The sequence below is a fragment of the Octopus sinensis genome, linkage group LG16 (genome assembly GCF_006345805.1).
Source record: "Octopus sinensis linkage group LG16, ASM634580v1, whole genome shotgun sequence".
NCBI lineage: Eukaryota > Metazoa > Mollusca > Cephalopoda > Octopoda > Octopodidae > Octopus > Octopus sinensis.
Window position 1 is genome coordinate 11,039,394 of NC_043012.1, and position 22,339 is coordinate 11,061,732.

At 39.3% G+C, this 22,339-nt stretch overlaps 2 protein-coding genes across 2 annotated transcripts; one reads left to right on the top strand and one right to left on the bottom strand.

Annotated features, from left to right (window-relative positions):
* Positions 1–2,260: 2,260 nt before the first annotated feature.
* Positions 2,261–19,359, bottom strand: LOC115220356 (3-oxoacyl-[acyl-carrier-protein] reductase FabG). The gene is made up of 9 exons (XM_029790463.2): positions 19,196–19,359; positions 14,597–14,727; positions 13,810–13,902; positions 11,772–11,857; positions 10,178–10,271; positions 8,520–8,589; positions 7,068–7,104; positions 6,085–6,148; positions 2,261–3,351 (listed from the first exon to the last, which is right to left on the bottom strand). The coding sequence occupies exons 1-9, from the start codon at positions 19,320–19,322 to the stop codon at positions 3,193–3,195; spliced, it is 861 nt and encodes a 286-aa protein (XP_029646323.2). The 5' UTR covers positions 19,323–19,359; the 3' UTR covers positions 2,261–3,192.
* LOC118766498 lies at positions 19,281–21,981 on the top strand. The gene is made up of 2 exons (XM_036509881.1): positions 19,281–19,405; positions 20,333–21,981. Exon 2 carries the CDS (start codon positions 21,067–21,069, stop codon positions 21,928–21,930), a length of 864 nt encoding a protein of 287 aa, XP_036365774.1. The 5' UTR covers positions 19,281–19,405; positions 20,333–21,066; the 3' UTR covers positions 21,931–21,981.
* The last annotated feature ends 358 nt before the right edge of the window (positions 21,982–22,339 follow it).

The window sequence follows — 22,339 nt, forward strand, 5'->3', positions numbered from 1 at the left end:
ACCATGGAAGTCAATCACCCTGTGGTACTGTGCTAAGGAAGTATTATTTTATTACTTTATGGAATGGACAATGTTAGCAATTTGTTTGTAAGTTGCAAGCATTCATGATACTTGAAGTTTTTATCACTAATGTTACTTTCCTTCGCGGTAACTTTACATTAAGGAGTGGAACTTACAATTTCTTGTAAGGCTATCTCATGGTCCCAGCAGACAAAATGGAAAAAAGCATTGCTCTGTAGGATGGCGAGGTAGATGTGCTGAACAGCCACTAAGGTTCACGGGACTTGCACTTGCGGAAAGCTATCTCTACCCTGATAATGGTGAGCAGGGATATGGTCTGGGGCAAGAATGCTGGAGGTCTCCACTGCCACAGCTACTTTGACTCACAGGGCTTGCATGTGGTGGACAAGCACCTCTGCCCTGATAGCAGTGAACAATATGGTCCAGGGGTCAAGAATGCCAGAGATCTCCATAATCACAGGCTTAACGATGAACCCATCAAAAAGCAATCAATACTTGGACAGTTTGCTTTTCTCAGCCTGGTTGTTGAACACACAGAGTTGCTGTGGAGAAGGTACTGTGTTAATAATGCTATCCCCTCATTTATTTTTTCGTCTGTTAGCTGAAGTAGTTTACCAAACTATGGCAATTAAGAACCACATGTGAGAGATTTAACAAATGGATAAGGATCATGATGCCTGTCCACCCTCAATTAAGGTGCAGCACACTAGCACTCAAATAGGTCTCCTCTAATCATACTGCAGAATGGTTAGATTGGTAGACAACCAACCTCTTCGCTGGTTGGCCAGCTGTGGGATGAAAGAGACCTCATGACAGGCCCCACAGAAGATGGCTGGATGTAATTGGGGATGATCTCCAGAGGCTCAATATCATCTTGAAGGATGCAGGGGAGCTGGTAAGGGACCACCAGCTGTGGAGAGCAATGGTAGACTTGGTCAGCTCTACATATGAAGTTGTCTCTGGGACCAATAATCTGGGATGATCCCAGCCTTATCAAGCAAGAGGTCAGAGGTTTGTATCTTAGAAGTTCCAGTTTCATTACCTAACAGTGCATATAAACAGGGTCTGTGCCCACATGGTAGGGAAAACTTACAACAGTAGATTCATATCAACTGTGGTATAATCTACCAACACCTCATTAACTCACTGTACTGAGTTCAAATACTATTGTGGAATGGCTCCTGCAAAATCTTTCATTGGATTATGAGGTAACAACCAACTTTTCCCTGGTACCTAGCAACAACCAACAAAATTATGGAGGACTGCCTAGAGAGGATACTTATCATTGTTGTTTTCACCGAGACACTCCAACCATGACAATCTGGTCTTCCATTCAAAAATTATCTCATATTACAATTCCAAAACAAAATGTGGTTGAAGGGAAGTTTGGGTGTTATTTCTAGAAATTTGAATGGATCCCCTCATTGAATAGATTTATTTAAAAGTGTTTCAATGTTGCAAATTCAGCATATTTGATTATTTTCTGAACGAATTGTTGTTTAGCCTAGAGTCACCAATTGAGCAAACCCCTGATCAAAAGCATTCCAGCTATGACCATCCTACCTTTTAAGTTATGTAGAACTACATTATCTAATGCAAAATTTCTTTTTTCCTAAGCAGCAAGATGTAGCAATCTGAGGAAAAATTTAGCTACTATTTCTAGCATGTTCAATTTGAACTCTTTGTTGGCAGGAATGAACAAATGGACAAGGCTGATGAAATTTGTGAATTTATATAGAGGGTGTATACAACCATTAAGATTAGAGGGAAGGTAACTTCTGTAATAATAATCAATAAGACAGAGAGAGGACATAAGTTAAATCTTGGGTCAAACTTTGTGGATTGTTGGAGAGAAAAAAAAACTGCCACTCAGTCTTAGAAATATCTATATTTTTTTCTTTTTTAGTGGTGAATATAAAATATGTGATGTGCCAACAGTTGTGACCTTATGAAATGAATTTATGTTCTCTCTTGTCTATAGACCATGTCTGAAATACTCATTAGTTAAACACATCAGCCACTAGGCCCCGCTTATTTCTGTAAATACAACCATTTAAAAATACATAAATAAAAACAAATAATTCAAAAATAATTTTTCTTTTATTATTTCAGATATTTGAGGAATGTCTATCAAAGAGAGTCGAGTTCCTGGGAAATTAAGTCTATAATTCAATTTTAGTTTGTTACCATTGGAGTTCGAGTTTTTGAGGATCAACTGACTACCATCTCTGTAAAGGCCACCATCAATATAAGATCATTACATGGCCACTTTTTATCCATAAGCTGTTGTTGAAAGGAATTTGGTATTTTTCTGGAATGCATGGTATTCCCAGTATTAACCCTTTAGCATTGAAATTATTCTGTTACATATAATACTTCGTTATTCAATTGTTTTGTATTAATTATACATCATCTCATACCTGTGAGATTTTGGTACAGTGGTTGTTTATTTTCAGATTGACATCGTAGGATAGGTGTGAGAGACCAGATCTGGCTGGTTTGAGCATAGAACGGGTAGAATATTTTGGTCGGATATGGCAGGTTTAAAAAATAAAAGATTAAACGTTACAATACCTGAATTAAATTTTACTCTGCAAAAAGTATCGAGTTCTCCAAGTCGTATGCATACACAACCACACATAGTTGTTTGAACAGACCTCAGTATATTGCTGGTACATATTTTATCAACTACAAAGGAATGATAGACAAACAACAGCCAAACATTGAGGGATTGAACTAAGCATTTCAAAGTTTGGAACTATCACCATTTTATTTTGACACTCTTCAGTGCAAGTCGCTTTCTGAATGTCTTTGAGATTGGAATATTGGTCGGGCATCAAACAAGTTTACTAGTTTCTGAATGTACAGACAACCAATTTCTAGTTACTTCTTTTAACCAGGTATCATTTTAATTATTTTTTTGCCTCTAAGAGGTTCACAAAATGGTCTTGTTAAATGCTTATTGTTTCATTATCCAACAGCAAGTGGAAAAAAAAAAAAAACCCAGTTTCAACCAAGAATAGAAACTCACTTTCAGCTTTCATTCTAACGTGGGAGTGGGGTATAGGATCTCTTCCTGCTACTTCACACCTTTTATCACAAATATAGTTAATAGTCGAGTTCATAAAATAAATTTCAGTATAAACAGGTCTCAATTTTTGGGGTGTGGCATTATCGTGGACACATGGCATGTCGTCCCCCGTCAACTGGCAGCAATGCACCTGTGATGAAGGAACTGGCATCTGATGCTAAGAAGGCGATGGCAGAGGCAACTTCGTCAACTTGTCCAGGACGTCCAAGGGCATGTGTCTGTTTGCATCTTTCCAGAAACTGAAATAAATGTATATACAAATAAATGGGAGCCAAGACTGGACAAGGCTGAAAAAGGGTCACCCCACTTAAGACCAAAACAATAATTTAATATGAGAACACAAATTCATGATGAAATATACAAATTTATGACTCTTTTACTCTTTTACTTGTTTCAGTCATTTGACTGTGGCCATGCTAGAGCACTGCCTTTAGTCGAGCAAATCGACCCCAGGACATAGTCTTTGTAAGCTTAGTACTTATTCTATTGGTCTCTTTTGCCGAACCGCTAAGTTACGGAGGACATAAACACACCAGCATCGGCTGTCAAGCAATGCTAGGGAGACAAACACACACACATACATATATACGATGGGCTTCTTTCAGTTTCCGTCTACCAGATCCACTCACAAGGCTTTGGTCAGCCTGAGGCTATAGTAGAAGACACTTGCCCAAGGTGCCACACAGTAGGACTGAACCCGGAACCATGTGGTTGGTAAGCAAGCTACTTACCACACAGCCACTCCAGCGCCTATGACTGTGCAAAATTAAAAGATAAATTATTTTCTCCAGCACTATCCTCACAGTATCTTATACATTTACATTTTCCTTCTTGTACTAAAAGAGTCACCTACTCCAGCTGTTCAGTAAAACTAACGTAGCAGCTGGTAATAGTCCCTCAGATGAAGTGAATTATTAGCAGACTTCACTGGATGTGACATTAACTGAATTATACTCAATCTATGTCTTTACCAGGAAATATATTCCTCACCCACCACTCAATATTTTCTATGTCACGTTTATATCATTAATTTTTTTTTTATACTAGTGAATCAAATGACCGGGTTTATTGGGTCAACATAAGGACTTCCTGGACAAAGTATTAAGAGTCTCCAATTTACACCTAAAGTCACATTTATTCAGATAGGCCTCTTATCAACATGACACATGCACACGCGCACACACATACACACACGTGTGTATGGACACACATACACACACATCAATTATCTTAATGTATACATACTGCATTCAGTGCAGTGGAGAGGAATGTCATTATTCTCATTTCGTTTTAGGACGTAAAATTTAGAGCTCTAATTCAGTTTGGTACTATGTAGAAATCCAGAAATAAGGCACTTGATTGAAATACAAATGAAATGAACCATCATCATCATTTAGCGTCCGCTTTCCATGCTAGCATGGGTTAGACGGTTCAACTGGGGTCTGGGAAGCCAGAAGGCTGCACCAGGCCCAGTCTGATCTGGCAATGTTTCTACGGCTGGATGCCCTTCCTAACACCAACCACTCCGTGAGTGTAGTGGGTGCTTTTTACATGCCACCGGCACGGGGGCCAGGCAAGGCTGGCAACAGCCATGATCGGATGGTGCTTTCTACGTGCCACTGGCACGGCGCTGAAAACGGCCACGTTTGGATGGTTCACTTATGTGATGGTTCTCTTACGTGAATGTATAAAGATAAATATTGAAACATCTTTTAATTTTCTAAGAAGATCCTAACAGTTCATAATGGTTCTGTGTTTTTAATGAGGAGGCGTGAGCAGAGGAACTTGATGAAAAATTTAAAGAGAAGACACTGGGTAAAAGAAAGTTGTCATTTCTTCTCTGCTTTATCTGTTACCATTATTGGAAGTAAAAGCAGTGTGATGGAGTTTGGCAGATGCTAATCTGCTGACAAAGAAATCTTTCAATGGAGAGGAAACCTAAGTGTGAAAATAATTGATATCTATAAATGGTAAAATGTCTGTGTATCTGTGTGTCCTTTATACAAATCTACAGTTTTTCACATAAAAGGCTTGCATTTTCTATGGGCTTTCAAAACTGAATGAGGGTGGTCGTGAAGATCTTTTCATTTCCCCAGTCACCCCAGAAAGCCATTAAAAAAATTGATAAACCGACCCCTTATGTCCATGAGTTACCTTGTGGCCAAATTCGAGTTTTTCGCTTTCTTCTGCCTCCTTTCTTGTCCGACTAATGGCATGTACACAGTCCCGCTAATTTTCCATGATTATGCCATTCCAGGTGTGAAAATTGAAGTCCAATGAATATTAATTACTCTCATAAAAAGCTCCATCTAGCTCATAAGCAACAAAACTGGCCCAGGCTGAAATCTGATGAGAAACTTAGCTCTTGATTTAGTGAGACATTTTTACTGTGACCTGGCAACAAACAACTAGCACTAGACCTGGCAATGCAGGGTCATAGTGCTAGTGGTGTATGAATTAGGGATCATTTCGGTTTGAACAGTAGTTTTTTCTAGCGGTGTCATATGAAATTGTCACCCATAATTACGACCCTAGTATCGATCTATTGCATTTCAATCTATTTTAGGGTTAGGGTTAGAGGTGGAGGAAGGTATCTTTTTTTCTTCACAAATGTAAATAAACCCAATCTGTTTCTTAAACAAGGGACATTTTTATATGGCACAGAATGTTTTCATCTCAATAGATGTCATTGATTGGTTGAAATTGCAGAAATTGAAGAAAAAAACAACAAATATCTTACAAACTATAGAATTTTCTCAATAAAGCCAAGAGAAAAAGATGTTTTATTTTGACACATTCTACCAGCATACGAAGTTTAAAAGTGTTTAGTTACGTGGAAATTATTTTAAAAAACTGCCGTTCAAACCGAAAAGATCCTGAATTAGTTTTCTAATGGATATGGTGGTGAACGTGGGAGTGAGTGGTGGAGTAAAGATATCAAATGGGAGAAAAAAACATCCATAAATACTCACAGTGATGTAGGCTTCATCACTTATTCCACCTCTTTTCTGTAATTCCGTAACGATTACTCCAGGACTAAGCAAGTAAACAAATATACAGGTATACATGTTGATTTAATTGACAAATAAGAAGTACGCAACACATGCAATTCATGTAGCGGATTTTATTCCTTTTTCTCAAACTGCTGCATTTCTGAGAGTCTCCTGTTTCCATGAACGGCAGAAATGGGAAACAAAGTAGCACAATGCAAGGCAATTTCAGTTTCGCCATGGATGCAGGAGAAAATGATAGTAAGGCGTTTTTGGTATTTTCTGCTGCTGAGTGGCAGGGGAGATAACTCTGAGGAAACTTGCTAATTACCAATCTATCTCTTTCACAAATCTTTTCTAATTCTATGAATTAAGGGGAACAGTTCATTGACGACCCTTTAATCAGGTTTCCAAAATTAATGGGAGGAAAGATGAAAGTCAGTCACAGAAGAGTCCTCCTTCAAGCAGTAGGGATTCTGCTTAAAACACACAAGAAAATGTGCTGAAGTAACTTTCATCTGCCAAATTGAACTTGCAATTCTTTGGTCGAACTGAGACCATAGAAGACAAATGTCTTCTCGCAGTGCCATGCAATAGAACCATTTAGAGACAAAGTAAACAGTTTTAGCCACAAGCCACATTTACACCCTTAACAATATGCATGACAGAAAGCATTTGAATGTGTAGGGTTAGGGTCAGTTTGACTTATTTCAAAATGTTATTTAGTGTGAATAGCAATATTGGGTGGAGTTAGTGGCTTAGTGGTTTTGATTCCTGGACAAGGCGACACGTTGTGTTCTTGAGCAAGACACTTCATTATATACATGTATGTGGAAACTCACAGTCATATTAAGAGAAATATACCTATACTAGGTAGCTACCAATTCTGGCTTCACACACACACAAGGAAGAACTGGGGTGAGTTTGATTTGTCTTTGAACTTATATTTGAGATGTTTTACTTACTTGACACTGTTAACCCTGACTTGTTTTGGTGCCAATTCTGAAACATAAGATAAGACAACAATCACTAATACATATTGGAATATAATGTTGATCATTAAACAATCACATGACCTGCAACATGTTACATCACATGACACTTAAACACTAACAGGAGCACTGTTAGCAAAACACAGGATTTTGTACAGCCTGGTGGATAATAAGTTTGTGATGTAATGACAGGGGTTCGGGCTTGATTCCACTTCATGGCATTTTGGACAAGAAATGCCTCAGATTGGCCAATGTTTTGTATGTGGAAATTCTGGAGGCACGAGGGCTCTGACGAAGATGAGCTCCTCTAGGATTTTGCTGACGTACTTTGGGCTGTTTCCGCTCTTCTTTGCTTAAGTCTAGTCCGCTTATCCTCAAAATGCTGCATACCAGTTTTGACCTTACCCCTCCAGGTAGTACGGTCTGTGGCCAGTGTTTCAAGTTCACCAGGGGGAATGTTGCAGAGCTTCAGGGATTTCTTGAGATGATCTTTATACAGCTTCTTTGGACCTCCATGCAGTCAGTTACCCTCTGCTAACTCCCCAAAAAGGACAATCTTGGGTATACGGTTTTCTGGCATCCTCATAACATGCCCAACCCAGCACAGTTGACGTTCGAGGATCATGCATTCTATGCCGATCAGTTTTGCGCATCTCAGGATCTCCATATGTGGAATCTTGTCCTTGAAGGTCAGATGAAGGATGCGCTGGAGACAGTGGATATGAAAGGATTCGAGGAGTTTCACATGATGACGATAGAGTGTCCAGGATCCTGAGGCATACAGAAGCGTGGAAACCACAAAAAGCACGATAAACCTCGATTTTCATGGAGAGATTCAGATCACGATTAAGGAAAACCCTATCCTTGAGATGTCCAAAAGCGGAGGAGGCAAGGTGGATGCGATTGTGAATCTCGTGGTCAATGGCCCCATTGCTTGAGATGATGGTCCACTAAAAACAACACTAGCAACCATTTGCAGATTCCACATATGGAAAATTCTGGGAAAAATACTAAATACATGTTGCAGTGTATGATTATAAAATAATGTCACTCACATCTCTACTGAGTTTCTATGATTTCTTGTTGTCTCAGACATTTTTGCCTGCCATGAGCCCCATTTGGGGATCTGCTAAAAACAGTCTCACGGCCGGTTGTCGATTGTATTTAAAGTAAATTGCTTATATACATTGCATTTGCAGAGGTGTGTTTAACAATATTTAGTAGTTAAAGTTTGTCAATATTAGCTCTGTGACGGGCTCAACTGAACTATATTTCGCCAGAAGAACTTAGGAACAACATTACATTATCTTATTATGTGTTACTGTTCAAGTGACGTATGTTTCTGGTTGGGGTAGAGAGGGGGTGGGCGCAGGATGGATACATGAACGAGTAGAATTTCTGAGAGCATTAAATGCTGTACAATACCTAAAGCTGTACACTGTGTCATCTGGTCTAAGGCACTCTTGGACATGTTATATGACAGAACTCCTGGAAACTGTGGGGAAAAAAAAACAAAACAAATGAAGAATGAGTAACGACAAGAGGAAACCACTTGTGTTAGGTATTATAGTAAATTAAATCATGATTCACATATGAAAGTATTGATGTACAAATTATTGAGGATCTTATCGGCACTGCATATACAGAGAATAGCCTAACAACGATTACTGAAACAGCCACCCAAGTATCTACCTATCACTACATATTGAAGGAACTACCCAGTATTATATACACTCATGAAGCCTCGAGCAACAGTAGAAACAAGGACAAAGATGAAACATATAGGAGTACAGTAGCAGTACAAGTAGAGTACAGTAACAATACTAATGAAGGGTGCAGGAGTACAATAATAACACTAATATAATAATGTAAAGAGTATAGGAGTACAGGATGTCTACTATGGATACCATCAAATGAAAGAACAACTAGGTGATCCGAAATGACTGAAAGAGATGAAAATATTCTCACTTTTTATTTGTTTGTTTCAGTCATTTGACTGTGGCCATGCTGGAGCACCACCTTTAGTCGAACAAATCGACCCCAGGACTTATTCTTCGTAAGCCTAGTTCTTATTCTATTGGTCTCTTTTGCCGAACTACTAAGTTACAGGGATGTAAATGTACCATCATCGGTTGTCAAGCGATGTTGGGAACACAAATACAGACACAGAAACATACACACACATATATATACTTGCAGCTAAGCCCAGTTTCACCTAGCCGGTTTGGATGATGTGGCTGTAAAACCTGCTCTGTGTAAGCATTCGAGTTGTTTTGGCACACTTAAGTTAAAAATCAATTTTAGAATTACTTTCTTTTGTCAAAACGCAAAAAAAAAACCAACCAAGATTCAACTAAATCAAAAAATAAACCCAAATAGTAAGCGAACAAAGATGCAAAACAACAGAAACAAACATAAAAAACAAAAACTCTTCATGTTCTTCAAACATTCATCCATGCCTTCCACCACTCTCACCAGCTCCTCCTCTGAAGATGACAGCTCAGACCTGCTGAAGTCTGGGTACAGCATCTCTACCTTCAAAGCAGCAAAAAAAAAATAACGTCCAACTCGCACACAAACGACCAACCAAATGCACTCTGGGTAACCGGAAGCCGGGGAAGCAAGCTACTTACCACACAGCCACTCCTGCACCTATGTAACACAGAAACCATTTTAAAGTTTCTTTTAATTTCTCACCACTCTGACTCTGTACATCTGATGATGTGGACGCGTTGTGCACTTATGAAACTTTAAAGTAATGTGGAACTGAAACAAACTTTCTATTAAGTACTTAAAATTCAAACTGAATGTGACGAGGGTGATTTTCTAGGCTGGATGAATACACATTATTGTAGTATTTTACAGCTAGATGCCCTTCATGTTGCTGACTCTTACCAACTTTCAGAGCACTGTAATACTGCAGAATTTGTCCTAAGAAAGCTTCTTGTATCAACGTCTAGTGTATATAAACACAGAGATATTAGAAGTTAAGCACTGGTAGTGAAACTACTGTATCCTATGATTTCAGCAGGTTTTGCATCTTATCAGCAGTATTTGTATGTTAGACATAAGGAAATACTTACAGATCTTAGTCCATTAACACTTGATACATTGACAATATTTCCTTTGGTAGCAACCAGATGTGGTACAGCCAACATAGTCAAATGATATATAGACCTAGAATAGAGAAGAGCTTAAATCAAATGACTTTAATCCAACCTCAAACAACTAATTAAAGGGTGTTTTACTCTTTAGCATTCAGATTACTCTGTCAAATGTAAAAAAAGATTAAGACCCCCTTCAGTAATGAATGACCATGGGATTGCACCTAGAAAGTTCCCTCTGAGGCACAAGTCTGGGTAAGGTTGTTTATGAAAGACCAGCAGTCACACATGCATACCAGCCCCACTACCCCTTCACGTCATCAATGTTGTCCAAGGGAAAGGCATAGGCTGATACAGCTTGGTACAAGTGACATCGCAACTCATTTCTACAGCCGAGTGAACTGGAGCAATGTGAAATAAAGTGACTTGCTGAAGAACACAACACACAACCTGACCCAGGAATTGAACTCACTACTTCATGATTGTGAGCCTGACGCTCTACCCACTGAGCCACGTGCCTTCACCCTGTCAAACATAATGCTTATTTATTCACGTTGTTTTGAATTAATCCTGAATTATCTCATAGCTTTGAGATTTCAATGATGTAATTGCATGTTTTTAGAATTACATTGTAAGGTATGTGTGAGAGGCCAGATCTAGCCAGTTTGAACACAACACAGGTAGAATATTTGGCTCAGATGTGGCTGGTTTAAATGCTAAAGGGTTAAACACAGCTTGGAACGATAATCTAATCCAGTTTCTTCTGGACATCTGACCTCAACACTTGTACCCACATGTCCCATGGTATTTATTCCTCCAAGACAACATTTCCCTGACTTTTATCATCCGGCAATTATCCAGGATTTGCTGCTGAATCCCCCCCCCCCCCCCATGCAGTACACTGGTGGGTGATGATTAAGAAGCCTGTTTTGCAATCAAGTGGTTATGGGTTCGATTCCACTGCACTGTAACTTGGATAAGTGTCCTTTACCATAACCTTGAGCTAATTCAAGTCTTGTTAGGGTTAGGGTTAGGATAGAATGAAAACTGAATGGAAATTTTTCCAATGCATTGTACCTGTTCTGAAATGACTGAGTCATTACCTGGCCATGGGGTACCTTTAGCATGTCATCACCTGGCCATGGGGTACCTTTAGCATGTCATCACCTGGCCATGGGGTACCTTTAGCATGTCATCACCTGGCCATGGGGTACCTTTAGCATGTCATCACCTGGCCATGGGGTACCTTTAGCATGTCACCACCTGGTCATGGGGTACCTTTAGCATGGATCTCTTTCTAGCATTCAGACCAAACCTAAAAGACAAGAACATCAAGATATTTCTGCCTTTCTTCTTTCCAGTGAAGACCAGAGGCACGGCACTTTCCAACCATTAAATAAATTAAGAAAAGTTATTTCCCCTGAATATTTTTGGCTAAAGATTTTAATGACAACCAGTTCACCCTTAATTAATTAACCTAGGTTGAATATCTGATTTGAATTTACTAATCTCAATTACTCACCTAATCCATTAATTGAAATCTTATTTAAACAAATGGATCAATGTTCCTTACCTGACGTTGATATTGAAAACTCGGTCATATTGTTCCAAGGAGGTATTCTCTATATTTCCAAATTCTATAATTCCAGCACAGTTGACCTAAAAGCAGTGAAAATATAAATACAGGTTTGTTATAAATACGTCAACAATAGAATGACAAATGAAATTAGTGATAATGTAGTCAAGAGTTCAACCCTTATCATAGTTGTTGTATCTTGAAATGAGATATATAACATTTTTTTTCCTCAGTCTGCTTGACTGGCAAACAGGTTTCACTTGTGACTTCATGATGAGATGGAGAAAAGTCATTCAGTTGTTATTAACAAATGATATTAAAAATTATCAAGACAACAGGATTTTTTATATAAAATGTATAAAATATATAAAAAAAAAAATGGAACATTTCCCTCAATCTTCAGTATTTCAACAGATTTTGGAGAGGCACTGGTCAATCATCTTAGTCTTTTGTCAAATCTTTTGTAAGGAGTCGATATCCTCCACCATCATCACTACAGGAACTGGAGACTGTTTTAGATGAAGAATGGACAAAAATTCCTTTGGAAACAATTCAAACATTGTACAAGTCCATACCTCATAGAATTCAAGCTGTAATTACTGCCAAAGGCGGTCCTACCCCATATTAAAATAAATTTGTTTGAAATTTTAAGGTGTTTCCATTATTTGGTCCAACCCAATCAAATGGAAATTGTAGTTGTGTTCCCAGTGCCAGTAGCACGTAAAAAGCTCCATCCAAACATGACCAATGCCAGCACTGCCCTGACTGGCTTCCGTGCTGGTGGCACGTAAAAAGTACCATCCGATCATGGTCAATGCAAGCACCTCTATCCTCTGTGCCGGTGGCATGTAAAAAAGCATCCACTACACTCTTGGAGTGGTTGGCATTAGGAAGGGCATCCAGCTGTAAAAACACTACCAGATCAGACTGGACCCTGGTGCAGCCTCCTGGCTTCCCAGAACACAGTCGAACCATCCAACCCATGCCAGCATGGAAAACAGACGTTAAACGATGATGATGATGATGATGATGATATATATATATATATTCGAGCGTGATCGTTACCACCGTTGCCTTACTGGCACTTGTGCCTGTGTTAGTAGGGTGCCAAGAGCACCATCCGAGCGTGATTGTTGCCAGAGCAGCCAACTGGCTTCCGTGCCAGTGGCACGTAAAAGGGGCACCATTTGAGTGTGATCGTTACCAACGTTGCCTTACTGGCACCTGTGCTGGTGGCATGTGTAAAAGGATTCGAGCGAGGTCATTGCCAGTACCGCCTGACTGGCCCCCGTGCTGGTGGCACGTAAAAAGCACCCATTACACTCTTGGAGTTGTTGGCATTAGGAAGGGCATCCAGCTGTAAAAACACTGCCAGATCAGACTGGACCCTAGTGCAGCCTCCTGGCTTCCCAGAATACAGTCGAACCGTCCAACCCATGCCAGCATGGAAAACAGACATTAAACGATGATGATGATGATGATGATGATATATATATTCGAGCGTGATCGTTACCAGTGTCGCCTTACTGGCACTTGTGCCTGTGTTAGTAGGGTGCCAAGAGCACCATCCGAGCGTGATCATTGCCAGAGCAGCCAACCGGCTTCCATGCCAGTGGCACGTAAAAGGGGCACCATTCGAGCGTGATCATTACCAACGTCGCCTTACTGGTACCTGTGCTGGTGGCATGTGTAAAAGGATTTGAGCGAGGTCATTGTCAGTACCGCCTGACTGGCCCCCGTGCTGGTGGCACGTAAAAAGCACCCATTACACTCTCGGAGTGGTTGGCATTAGGAAGGGCATCCAGCTGTAGAAACTCTGCCAAATCAAGATTAGAGCCTGGTGCAGCCATCTGGTTCGCCAGACCTCAGTCAAAATCGTCCAACCCATGCTAACATGGAAAGCGGACGTTAAACGATGATGATGACACACACCTACTGTATACAGCAGAGAATAGCTTTAATATCCACAAACACCTCAATGAAGTTAATGTAGCAAATGGTAAATGGGAGATGGTTTGTAGAATGAGACACCTACCAGAATATCAAGTTTCTTGAAATGGGCAATAGTGGAATCTAGAACCTTCTTTGTGTTGTCTTCTTTACTAAGGTCAGCAGTCAACAACAATGGCTGGAACAGTGAAAAATATTGAAAAACAAAATTGTGTAAAACATCGCTCTCTATCTCACTCTTTGATAGGAACAACAGCTTTACCTCAGGTAAGGTAGATGCTATCTTACTTGAAATAGTAAAGCCAAAAAAATTTAATTAAATATTATTGTTAATGATGAGAACTAACTATTAGTTGACTAACTATGGCCAAATAAGGAATGAAAGACAATCCTAAAATTTTACATTATTTACATTCGACAGATATTTGTCCTCATCTTGTTTGTTGTTAACACAATGTTTCAGCTGATATACTCTCCAGCCTTCTTCAGGTGTCCTGGGGAAATTTCGAACCTGGGTTCTCATTCCTAAGGTATTTGTTTCTCGATGTTATTATCATTATTATTACTGTTATTGTTCAGGTCACTGCTTGGAATCGAACTCGGAATCTTGGGGTTAGTAGCCCGTGCTCTTAACCACTACTCCATATGCCCATGAAAAAGGCTTGTGTTAAAAAACGTTGTGTTAACAACAATCGAGATGTGGACAAATATCCATTGAATGTAAATAACATACATAATTCCTCAACTCTTTCGTTTATGTGAATTCCACAAAATCTTATAGGGATCCCCAGTGGTCACATGGACCCTGGTTAAGAACCACTATGTTAAACAAAGTAAAATATACACCCATTCCTCACAGTTTTCTTTTTTACCTTTGCTCCATGTATTTGGCACTGGTCTCCTGTCTTTTGCAAGTTATTTTCCTTTCGACCAGTAATGGCAAGCTGTGCCCCAAGTTTGGAAAATAATGCAGCCGTGGCAGCACCAATACCGGAACTGGCGCCTGAAAAATAGAATAATAATAATTGGTCATTATCATCACCATAGCAACTCCCCTACCCCCTGCCATACACACACACACAAAAGCCTCAACATGATTATCTGGTCTGTTAGAAATAGCAACCCAATCACCCTCTTTCATCTTTAGCCCTCTAGCATTTAAATTGTCCGTATCCAGCCAAAATATTTCACCTGTTTTTATGTTCAAACCAGCCTTTCACACCTACCCTACAATGTCATTCTAAAAGTAAACAATCACATCGTTGAAACCTCAAAGCCATGAGGTAATGCATGAATAATTCCAGACAAAGTGAAGGCGCATGGCTCAGTGGTTAGATCGTGAGGTTGTGAGTTCGATTCACTATATTTGAGCAATACACTATATTTCACGTTGCTCCAGTTAACTCAGCTGTAGAAATGAGTTGTGACATCATTGGTGCCAAGCTGTATTAGCCTTTGCCTTTCCCTTGGATCACATCAGTGGTGTGGAGAGGGGAGGCCAGTATGCATGGGCGACTGCTTGTCTTCCATAAACAACCTTGCCCGGACTTGTGCCTTAAAGGGTAACTTTCTAGGTGCAATCCCATGGTCATTCATGACCGAAGGGGGTCTCCTCTTCCACCAATTCCAGACAAAGTAAGTAAATAAGCATTAAATTTGACAGAGTAATCTGAATGCTGAAGGGTTTAAGAGAGGAAAGAAACAGTGAAGAACAGAGTTCTTTGTTACACAAAAATGTCTGGAAAGTTTTTGACCATTGTTCAGTGTTATCAGGGCTGACCTAGAACCATCATTCTGTGGAATCAGAGTCAAGCTAAGACTAAACAAGGTCAAATTGCAGGTAGGGAGGAATACTGGCAGTGAACTGACTCAACTTATCACTGGCATTGCAGAAGAATGACAGGCAATGTTGACCTTGGAAGAATTTTAACTGCCGGTGGCATGTAAGAGAACCATCTGAACATGGCCGTTGCCAGCCCCGCCGCGACTGGCCTCCGTGCTGGTGGCACGTAAAAAGCACCATCCGATTGTGGATGTTGTCAGCCTTGTCTGGCCTCCATGCCGGTGGCACATAAAAAGCACCATCCGACTGTGGCCGATGCCAGCCTCGCCTGGCACCAGTGCAGGTGGCACGTAAAAAGCACCCACTACACTCACAGAGTGGTTGGCATTAGGAAAGGCATCCAGCTGTAGAAACATTGCTAGATCAGACTGGGCCTGGTGCAACCTTCTGGCTTCCCAGACCCCAGTTGAACCGTCCAACCCATGCTAGCATGGAAAGCAGACATTAAACGATGATGATGACAAAGCCTGACCTGATTAACACACACACACACAGAGGGTTGGTGCAGGAGAGGGAGTAATCAGAATCTTGCTACATAGACATCTATCTCTCAAGACTGCTTAATGCTATCAGTAAAGTAAGGTTTGATAATTTTAACAAGAGAATGAGAAAATGGGTTGGATGTCACGAACGGTCAGGATCTTATCTCTGCTCTGCACCATACTAGCTATCACCACATACTCAAGAAGCCTACTGAAGTAGATGTAGTACAACAGAAATAAAGATAAAGAATAAACATACAAGAGTAGAGAAGCAGCACAAGTACAGCATTCAGGAGTACCCATCATTATCATCATCATCGTTTAACGTCTGTTTTCCATGCTAGCATGGGTTGGACGGTTCAACTGGGGTCTGGGAAGCCTGAAGGCTGCACCAGGCTCCAGTCTGATCTGGCAGTGTTTCTACAGCTGGATGCCCTTCCTAACGTCAACCACTCTGTGAGTGTAGTGGGTGCTTTTTATGTGCCACCGGCACAGATACCAGACGAGGCTGGCAACGGCCACAATCGGTTGGTGCTTTTTACGTGATACCGACATGGACACCAGTCAGGTGGCACAGGCATCAGCCACGTTCGGATGGTGCTTTTTATGTGCCACCAGCATGGGTATCATAACTACAATTTCCATTTGATTCTTATTTTGATATTGATGTACTTGACTCAATAGGTCTCTTCAAGCACAGCGGGTCACCCTACGATCCAAGGTTAGCACAGCAGGCCATACTGCGAGCCATGAACTCACTTCATTTGTTGAGTCTTCGCAGTCATGGCATATCTCAGAGGTCTCGGTCTTTCGTCATTATCTCTGTGAGGCCCAACGTGCCACCGGCACGGGTATCATAACTACAATATCCATTTGATTTTCATTTTGATGATGTACTTGACTCAATAGGTCTCCTCACTCTATAAACACACTCAGTGTGTTTACACCCCCATAACTTCAGCAAAAGAGACTGATAAAATAAGTACAAGGCTTAAAAACAAATTACTGGAGTTGATTCATTCGATTAAAATTCTTTGAGGTGGTGTCTCAGCATGGCTGCAATCAAATGACTGAAACAAGTAAAAGATAATACACTTTGTCAAGTTGTTGGCATTAGGAAGAGCATCCAGCCATAGACCACTTGCCAAAGCAGACACTGGAGACCAATTCAGCCTTCTGAGTCATTGGATACAGTCAGATCATTCAATTCATGTTTGTATGGAACACAGATATTACCTGTATGATGATGCTAAAACATTGGTTCATTTGAAGACATTACAAAAATGTGCTCTTTTTCTGTTATTTCTTGATAGTGAATTTTATTGATCACTAACCAAAAATTAGTTAAACAAAAAATTACTGTATGTAATGTTACGTACTTAATAAACGTGGCCAACTGAAATGATGCCATCGGTCAGATATGGTTCACACGGTATAGTTTGATGCCCCACATCCCCGTATGTGTCTAAGATGCTTGTTATCCCAGCAGTTACCACGTTGTGGTTGGGAAGTCCCCAAATCGGCCTTGTCTGAGCAAACCTATCCTCAAAGGCACGCCATTCATGACCACCTTTGTCTTATGTATTTTGGAAACTACATTATCGAAAGTATTATTGGTACTATTTAAGAAGAGTGGTCCTGGTGCGAGCACTCGTGTACTCATGCATCCACGCTAGCTAGTGGTGACTAGTCGATCCTTACTTTGTGTTTTTGTTTTATTTACTTTGTTTAAAAAAATTATTTATTTTGTTTTATTTACTTTGCTAGGTAGCCGTTGCAGGTTCGACTAGTCACAACTAGCTAGCGTGGATGCACGACTATGCGCACCAGGACCACTCTTCTTAAATAGTACCAAAGTATCCTACTTAAAGCAACAGTAAGGCGAAATTTGAGGAAGATTTTGCTGTTATTTCTAGCTGGTTGAACGACCATGTAGAGGGTGTCTCATTAGCTCGACATATGCAAAGGTTAATTTGTTGCTGTTTAGCCCTATGGCAGAACCGACTGAGCAGACCTATGATCAAAAGGTGTTCTAGCCAGGACCATCTCGTCTTTTTGCATATCTAAAGTATTCTTAGGCGATAATGTAGTCTTTACCATACTGTGCGTGTTTATGCTGAAGTGATACTCTCTTTTACTCTTTTACTTGTTTCAGTCATTTGACTGTGGCCATGCTGGAGCACCGCCTTTTAGTCGAGCAAATCGACCCCAGGACTTATTCTTTGTAAGCCCAGTACTTATTCTATCGATCTCTTTTACCGAACTGCTAAGTTACGGAGACATAAAACACACCAGCATCGGTTGTCAGGCGATGTTGGGGGGACAAACACTGATACACACACACACACACATATATATATATATATATATAAATAAACATATATACGACGGGCTTCTCTCAGTTTCTGTCTATCGAATCCACTCACAAGGCTTTGGTCGGGCCGAGGCTATAGTAGAAGACACTTGCCCAAGGTACCACGCAGTGGGATTGAATCCGGAACCATGTGGTTGGTAAGCAAGCTACTTACCACACAGCCGAAATTTCGGTGCAAATGATTTTCATTACTGAATATTTTTAATAAAAAGAAAAGCAGTAAAAATAAAGAAAACGACGATTTCTTCGATGTGGTAAACAAACTTACGAGATGGTCATAGCCGGATCATTGTTGACCTAAAGCTAAAAAAACAATGTAATTTTTTGTCTTAAGAGATGATGTTTTGCCAGTTTGGTATTTATCGTTTGTCCCCTTGCCCCGTGTTCTTGAAGTATGACCTCTGGAATTAGAACATGGAACTTAACGTTCCATGTTCTAATTCACCATTTAAAGTTGAAAGTATTTTAATATTATTGGCACAAGGAAAGAAATATATTTTACGAAAGATTAATTTCAGACATTGACCACAAGCTTACAACATGAAATAGAAGAGGAATGAAATGAGACGGTGTGATGTTGTGACATTCATGTTTTCCAAATTACCAAAATAAAAAGCTAAGAAGCAACGTGCTCGTTTGTTGATGAGGTTGCTTTCAGTGAAAGAAATGATAACCAATACTCAAGATTCAGGTACTTTTAAAGGAAGTCCAGATTGTATCGTAACAACACTGAAAATAAATTAATTGAACGAATAAAGAGTGAGATATTGACCTGTAATTAGGGCCACCTTGCCAGCCAGGTTACACATCGCCATGTTGGTGAGAAATGTCCTGTTAGAGTTACCTCCCCTTAACACGTGCGCTTCCAGGGTGGACAAAAACACTCGGATCGATTTCATCGGATTCTCTACAGCCAAATCAATAAATTAATGTTGCCACAACATTAGTAATCCTTATATCTTACACTGGCGTAAGGCTGTGGGTAAGTTGGGTATAATATTAGTATTCTTATTTTAATCTTCTCCGGGATCGGTGAAAAATAAAATCAACATCGAAGAATGTAATTAAATATTGTTTGGTAGTTAAGTTAGTCCGGTTGGCACTTCTGCTACTTGCTTTACTCCACCGTCTTTTACTAATTTTTGATTCCATATTTTGTATCTAGGTGTGTGGTATCGTAGAGTTAGGTCTGCATATTGTAACAAATTTATTTAATTTCTTTAAGTCTTTCTCGTCTTTCGATCTATGAAACTCATATTTTTATGAATGAAACAAAGCAAAGCGGAAGCACGTGGAAAATATTTAATACATTGAACAATACATACAATATATAGTTTGTGAATTGTAATGATTGCTTTCATAGTCATTAGGCTAAGTAAGACGAATGTTCGATAAAAGTCGATGCACAAAATCTTCCAAGTATGTTAAGTTTTTTTTTTAAGTTACGGAAATTACCGAATAATTACGGAAATAATGCTTGTCAATTTATTAAAAAAAAAAAAAGAAAAAAGAAAATCAAGTTCACAAACAATATTTTGTATAATATATACATTCGTATGTAAAAGATTTATATTTTCATACGGTAGACTTAAAACAATTTTATTTCTTTGGAAATTCCAAATTTTTCAAAGAACAAAATTATGAATTAAGGACGCTTATCTTCAAGAACGCACAAATCAATTTAAGTTGTAAATCTTTCAACGACAGGGTCCTTAATTTTGTTTTAGATATATTAGCTCATCATATGTTTACATTCTATCGCTGTTTTAAACATTAAAATCAAGGTTAGCTGAGGGTTAACAGAATAGTGGCAAACCAACCGAACAGTTAGTAATTCTTTTATCATCATCAACCGCTGCTTTCTGCAATAGTCCAATATTGTTTTATATTTCTCTCATCTACATAACAGAAACCGGCCGCGAACCATGATCCCTTGAATCCTCGAAATTCAGGAAAAGAGAAAAAAATATCTAAATTTTAGAAACGAACTAATTATCGGTAAGAAGTTCTATGCTTTCTTGACGGGTGCATCTCTGCAGCCCATAGTACCATTGTATTTTGTCTTCGTAGAAAACTAGAATTTAAAAGGGGAAAAGTGATTTTGTGACGTTCGTGCTTTTCTTCTCCCAGTGGTATTGGGAGAATGGAATTAGCAAAATAACATGTGAAGTGAGAATCGAAACCGCTCTCTTTCTGCTTTGGCAAAAAGTTTTATGCTTTGTGTGAAAACGTTTATTGTTAACGATTTCTATCTTTAAAATAATTGTCGGAAGAAGGTATAATAATCGATCTTAATCTACCTTTGTACTATATTGGTTTATCATTTCATCGATCCTAGAGAGTGAAAGGAGAAAAATCAGCCTCGGCAGAATTTGAACTCGGAACTTAACGGGGCATGACTTGATATCACAAGCAATTGTCTGGCGCTTTGTCAATTAATTGTGTCACTTTGACATTAATTTATCAAATGTTATTAACGGCATGTTTGAGGTGAAACGGTTTCTTGTCAGGCCTCGAAATAAACACCCCATTGTCATCTTTTATGGAATTTATGCGTTTGACTCTCTCGCTTGCAACCCATAAATAATATTAATCCCTTGTTACAAGAACAATAACGACATAACCAACTTACATTAAAGCCTTATGGTGGACAACAAGGCTTTGTGTTCTCCAGCGGTGGAAGCTGGATCGAATCCTATACTTCGTCATATTTCACCTATTAGTAGTGAGACTTGCTCTTGTCTTCCTTTTATGAAATTAAACAAAGGTACGACAACATTTGGTCGCCATCCCAATAATGATTTCCTAATTGATTCTTCGACCTTGAAAAACTTTATTTCACGCTGGCACTGTAAGATCGAACCTTTCTATTCGGCTGAGGGAAAAATTACTTATCGAATATTCGACTGCAGTTTAAACGGTACTTTCGTTAACGACTTCAGAATAAGCAAGGAAGGCTGTGTCTTAAAGAATGGCGACAAAATAATATTCGGACATCTGAACGGTTCCAACATCAAAGCTGGTAGTTTCGCTCCGCAAAAAAATTCAATGTTTCAATACGCGTTTCAAGATGGTGATAATCTGTTACATTTACCAAAGACCAAAAATTTCAAATATACTTGGTCCAGCCCATGTTGCAAAAAGGGTAAGAAATGTTCTGCGGTGTATAAGAAAAAACTGACAAAATATTGCTCCCCCAAAGTGAAAAAGATAACGTCTTTCAGTAAAGATTTTAAGAGTGAGCAATTAACAAAGAAGAACCATTCTTCTCCAGCAAAAAGCAAAATGACAGATTCTTCTGAAGATACTTCCAGTCAGATACAACAGCAGAAGATATCGATACAGCGATCAACTGACTTAGTGTTTGGGAAGTACTGCGACAGCAGTGATAATAGTGAGGGCAGTGATACAAGTTTGTTGGACAAAGTGAAGTTGTCTGTGGAGAGTTTTGGTGCTATTGACAGTGATGTGTTAGACTCGAGTGATAGTCCCAACAAGGGTTTCTAGAGGAACTCTTCAAGACGAACAGACTGGATATTCTATAGACATGTGATGTTTGAAAACACTTACAAAACAAAAGTAACCAAAACCCAACACGTGGTGGCATTGATTAACAAATCTTTGTTGATGGTGGTGATAATAATATTGTCAAATTATTACAAAGTTTTTGTATTTGATGTACGAGTTCAATTTCTACTGTGGCCTTAAGATTCTACCTCAACCACTTAGTTTAAAATATATTTTCTATGTTCAATCTCAGATAAGTCTTTGAAAAAATAAAATATTATCGAATTTAATACAGTTGTTAGATTTTTTTTTTATTTTTCAATATTGTTAAAAGTCAAAATGAATCCCGATCTTGCGTATGAGGTCCCACGTGGGGCGATGTTTGTCTGCTTGTCGGTACGATACTTTT

What these genes read in the sequence shown, in the direction of transcription:
- LOC115220356 (XM_029790463.2), bottom strand. Translation starts at nt 19,322, where the DNA reads ATGAAATCGATCCGAGTGTTTTTGTCCACCCTGGAAGCGCACGTGTTA. An exon ending in GCCAAATACATGGAGCAAAG is followed by an intron (nt 13,903 to 14,596) that starts GTAAAAAAGAAA and finishes TCACTGTTCCAG; the next exon opens with CCATTGTTGTTGACTGCTGA. An exon ending in GTGATGAAGCCTACATCACT is followed by an intron (nt 3,352 to 6,084) that starts GTGAGTATTTAT and finishes CATTTATTTCAG; the next exon opens with TTTCTGGAAAGATGCAAACA.
- LOC118766498 (XM_036509881.1), top strand. Translation starts at nt 21,067, where the DNA reads ATGGTGGACAACAAGGCTTTGTGTTCTCCAGCGGTGGAAGCTGGATCG.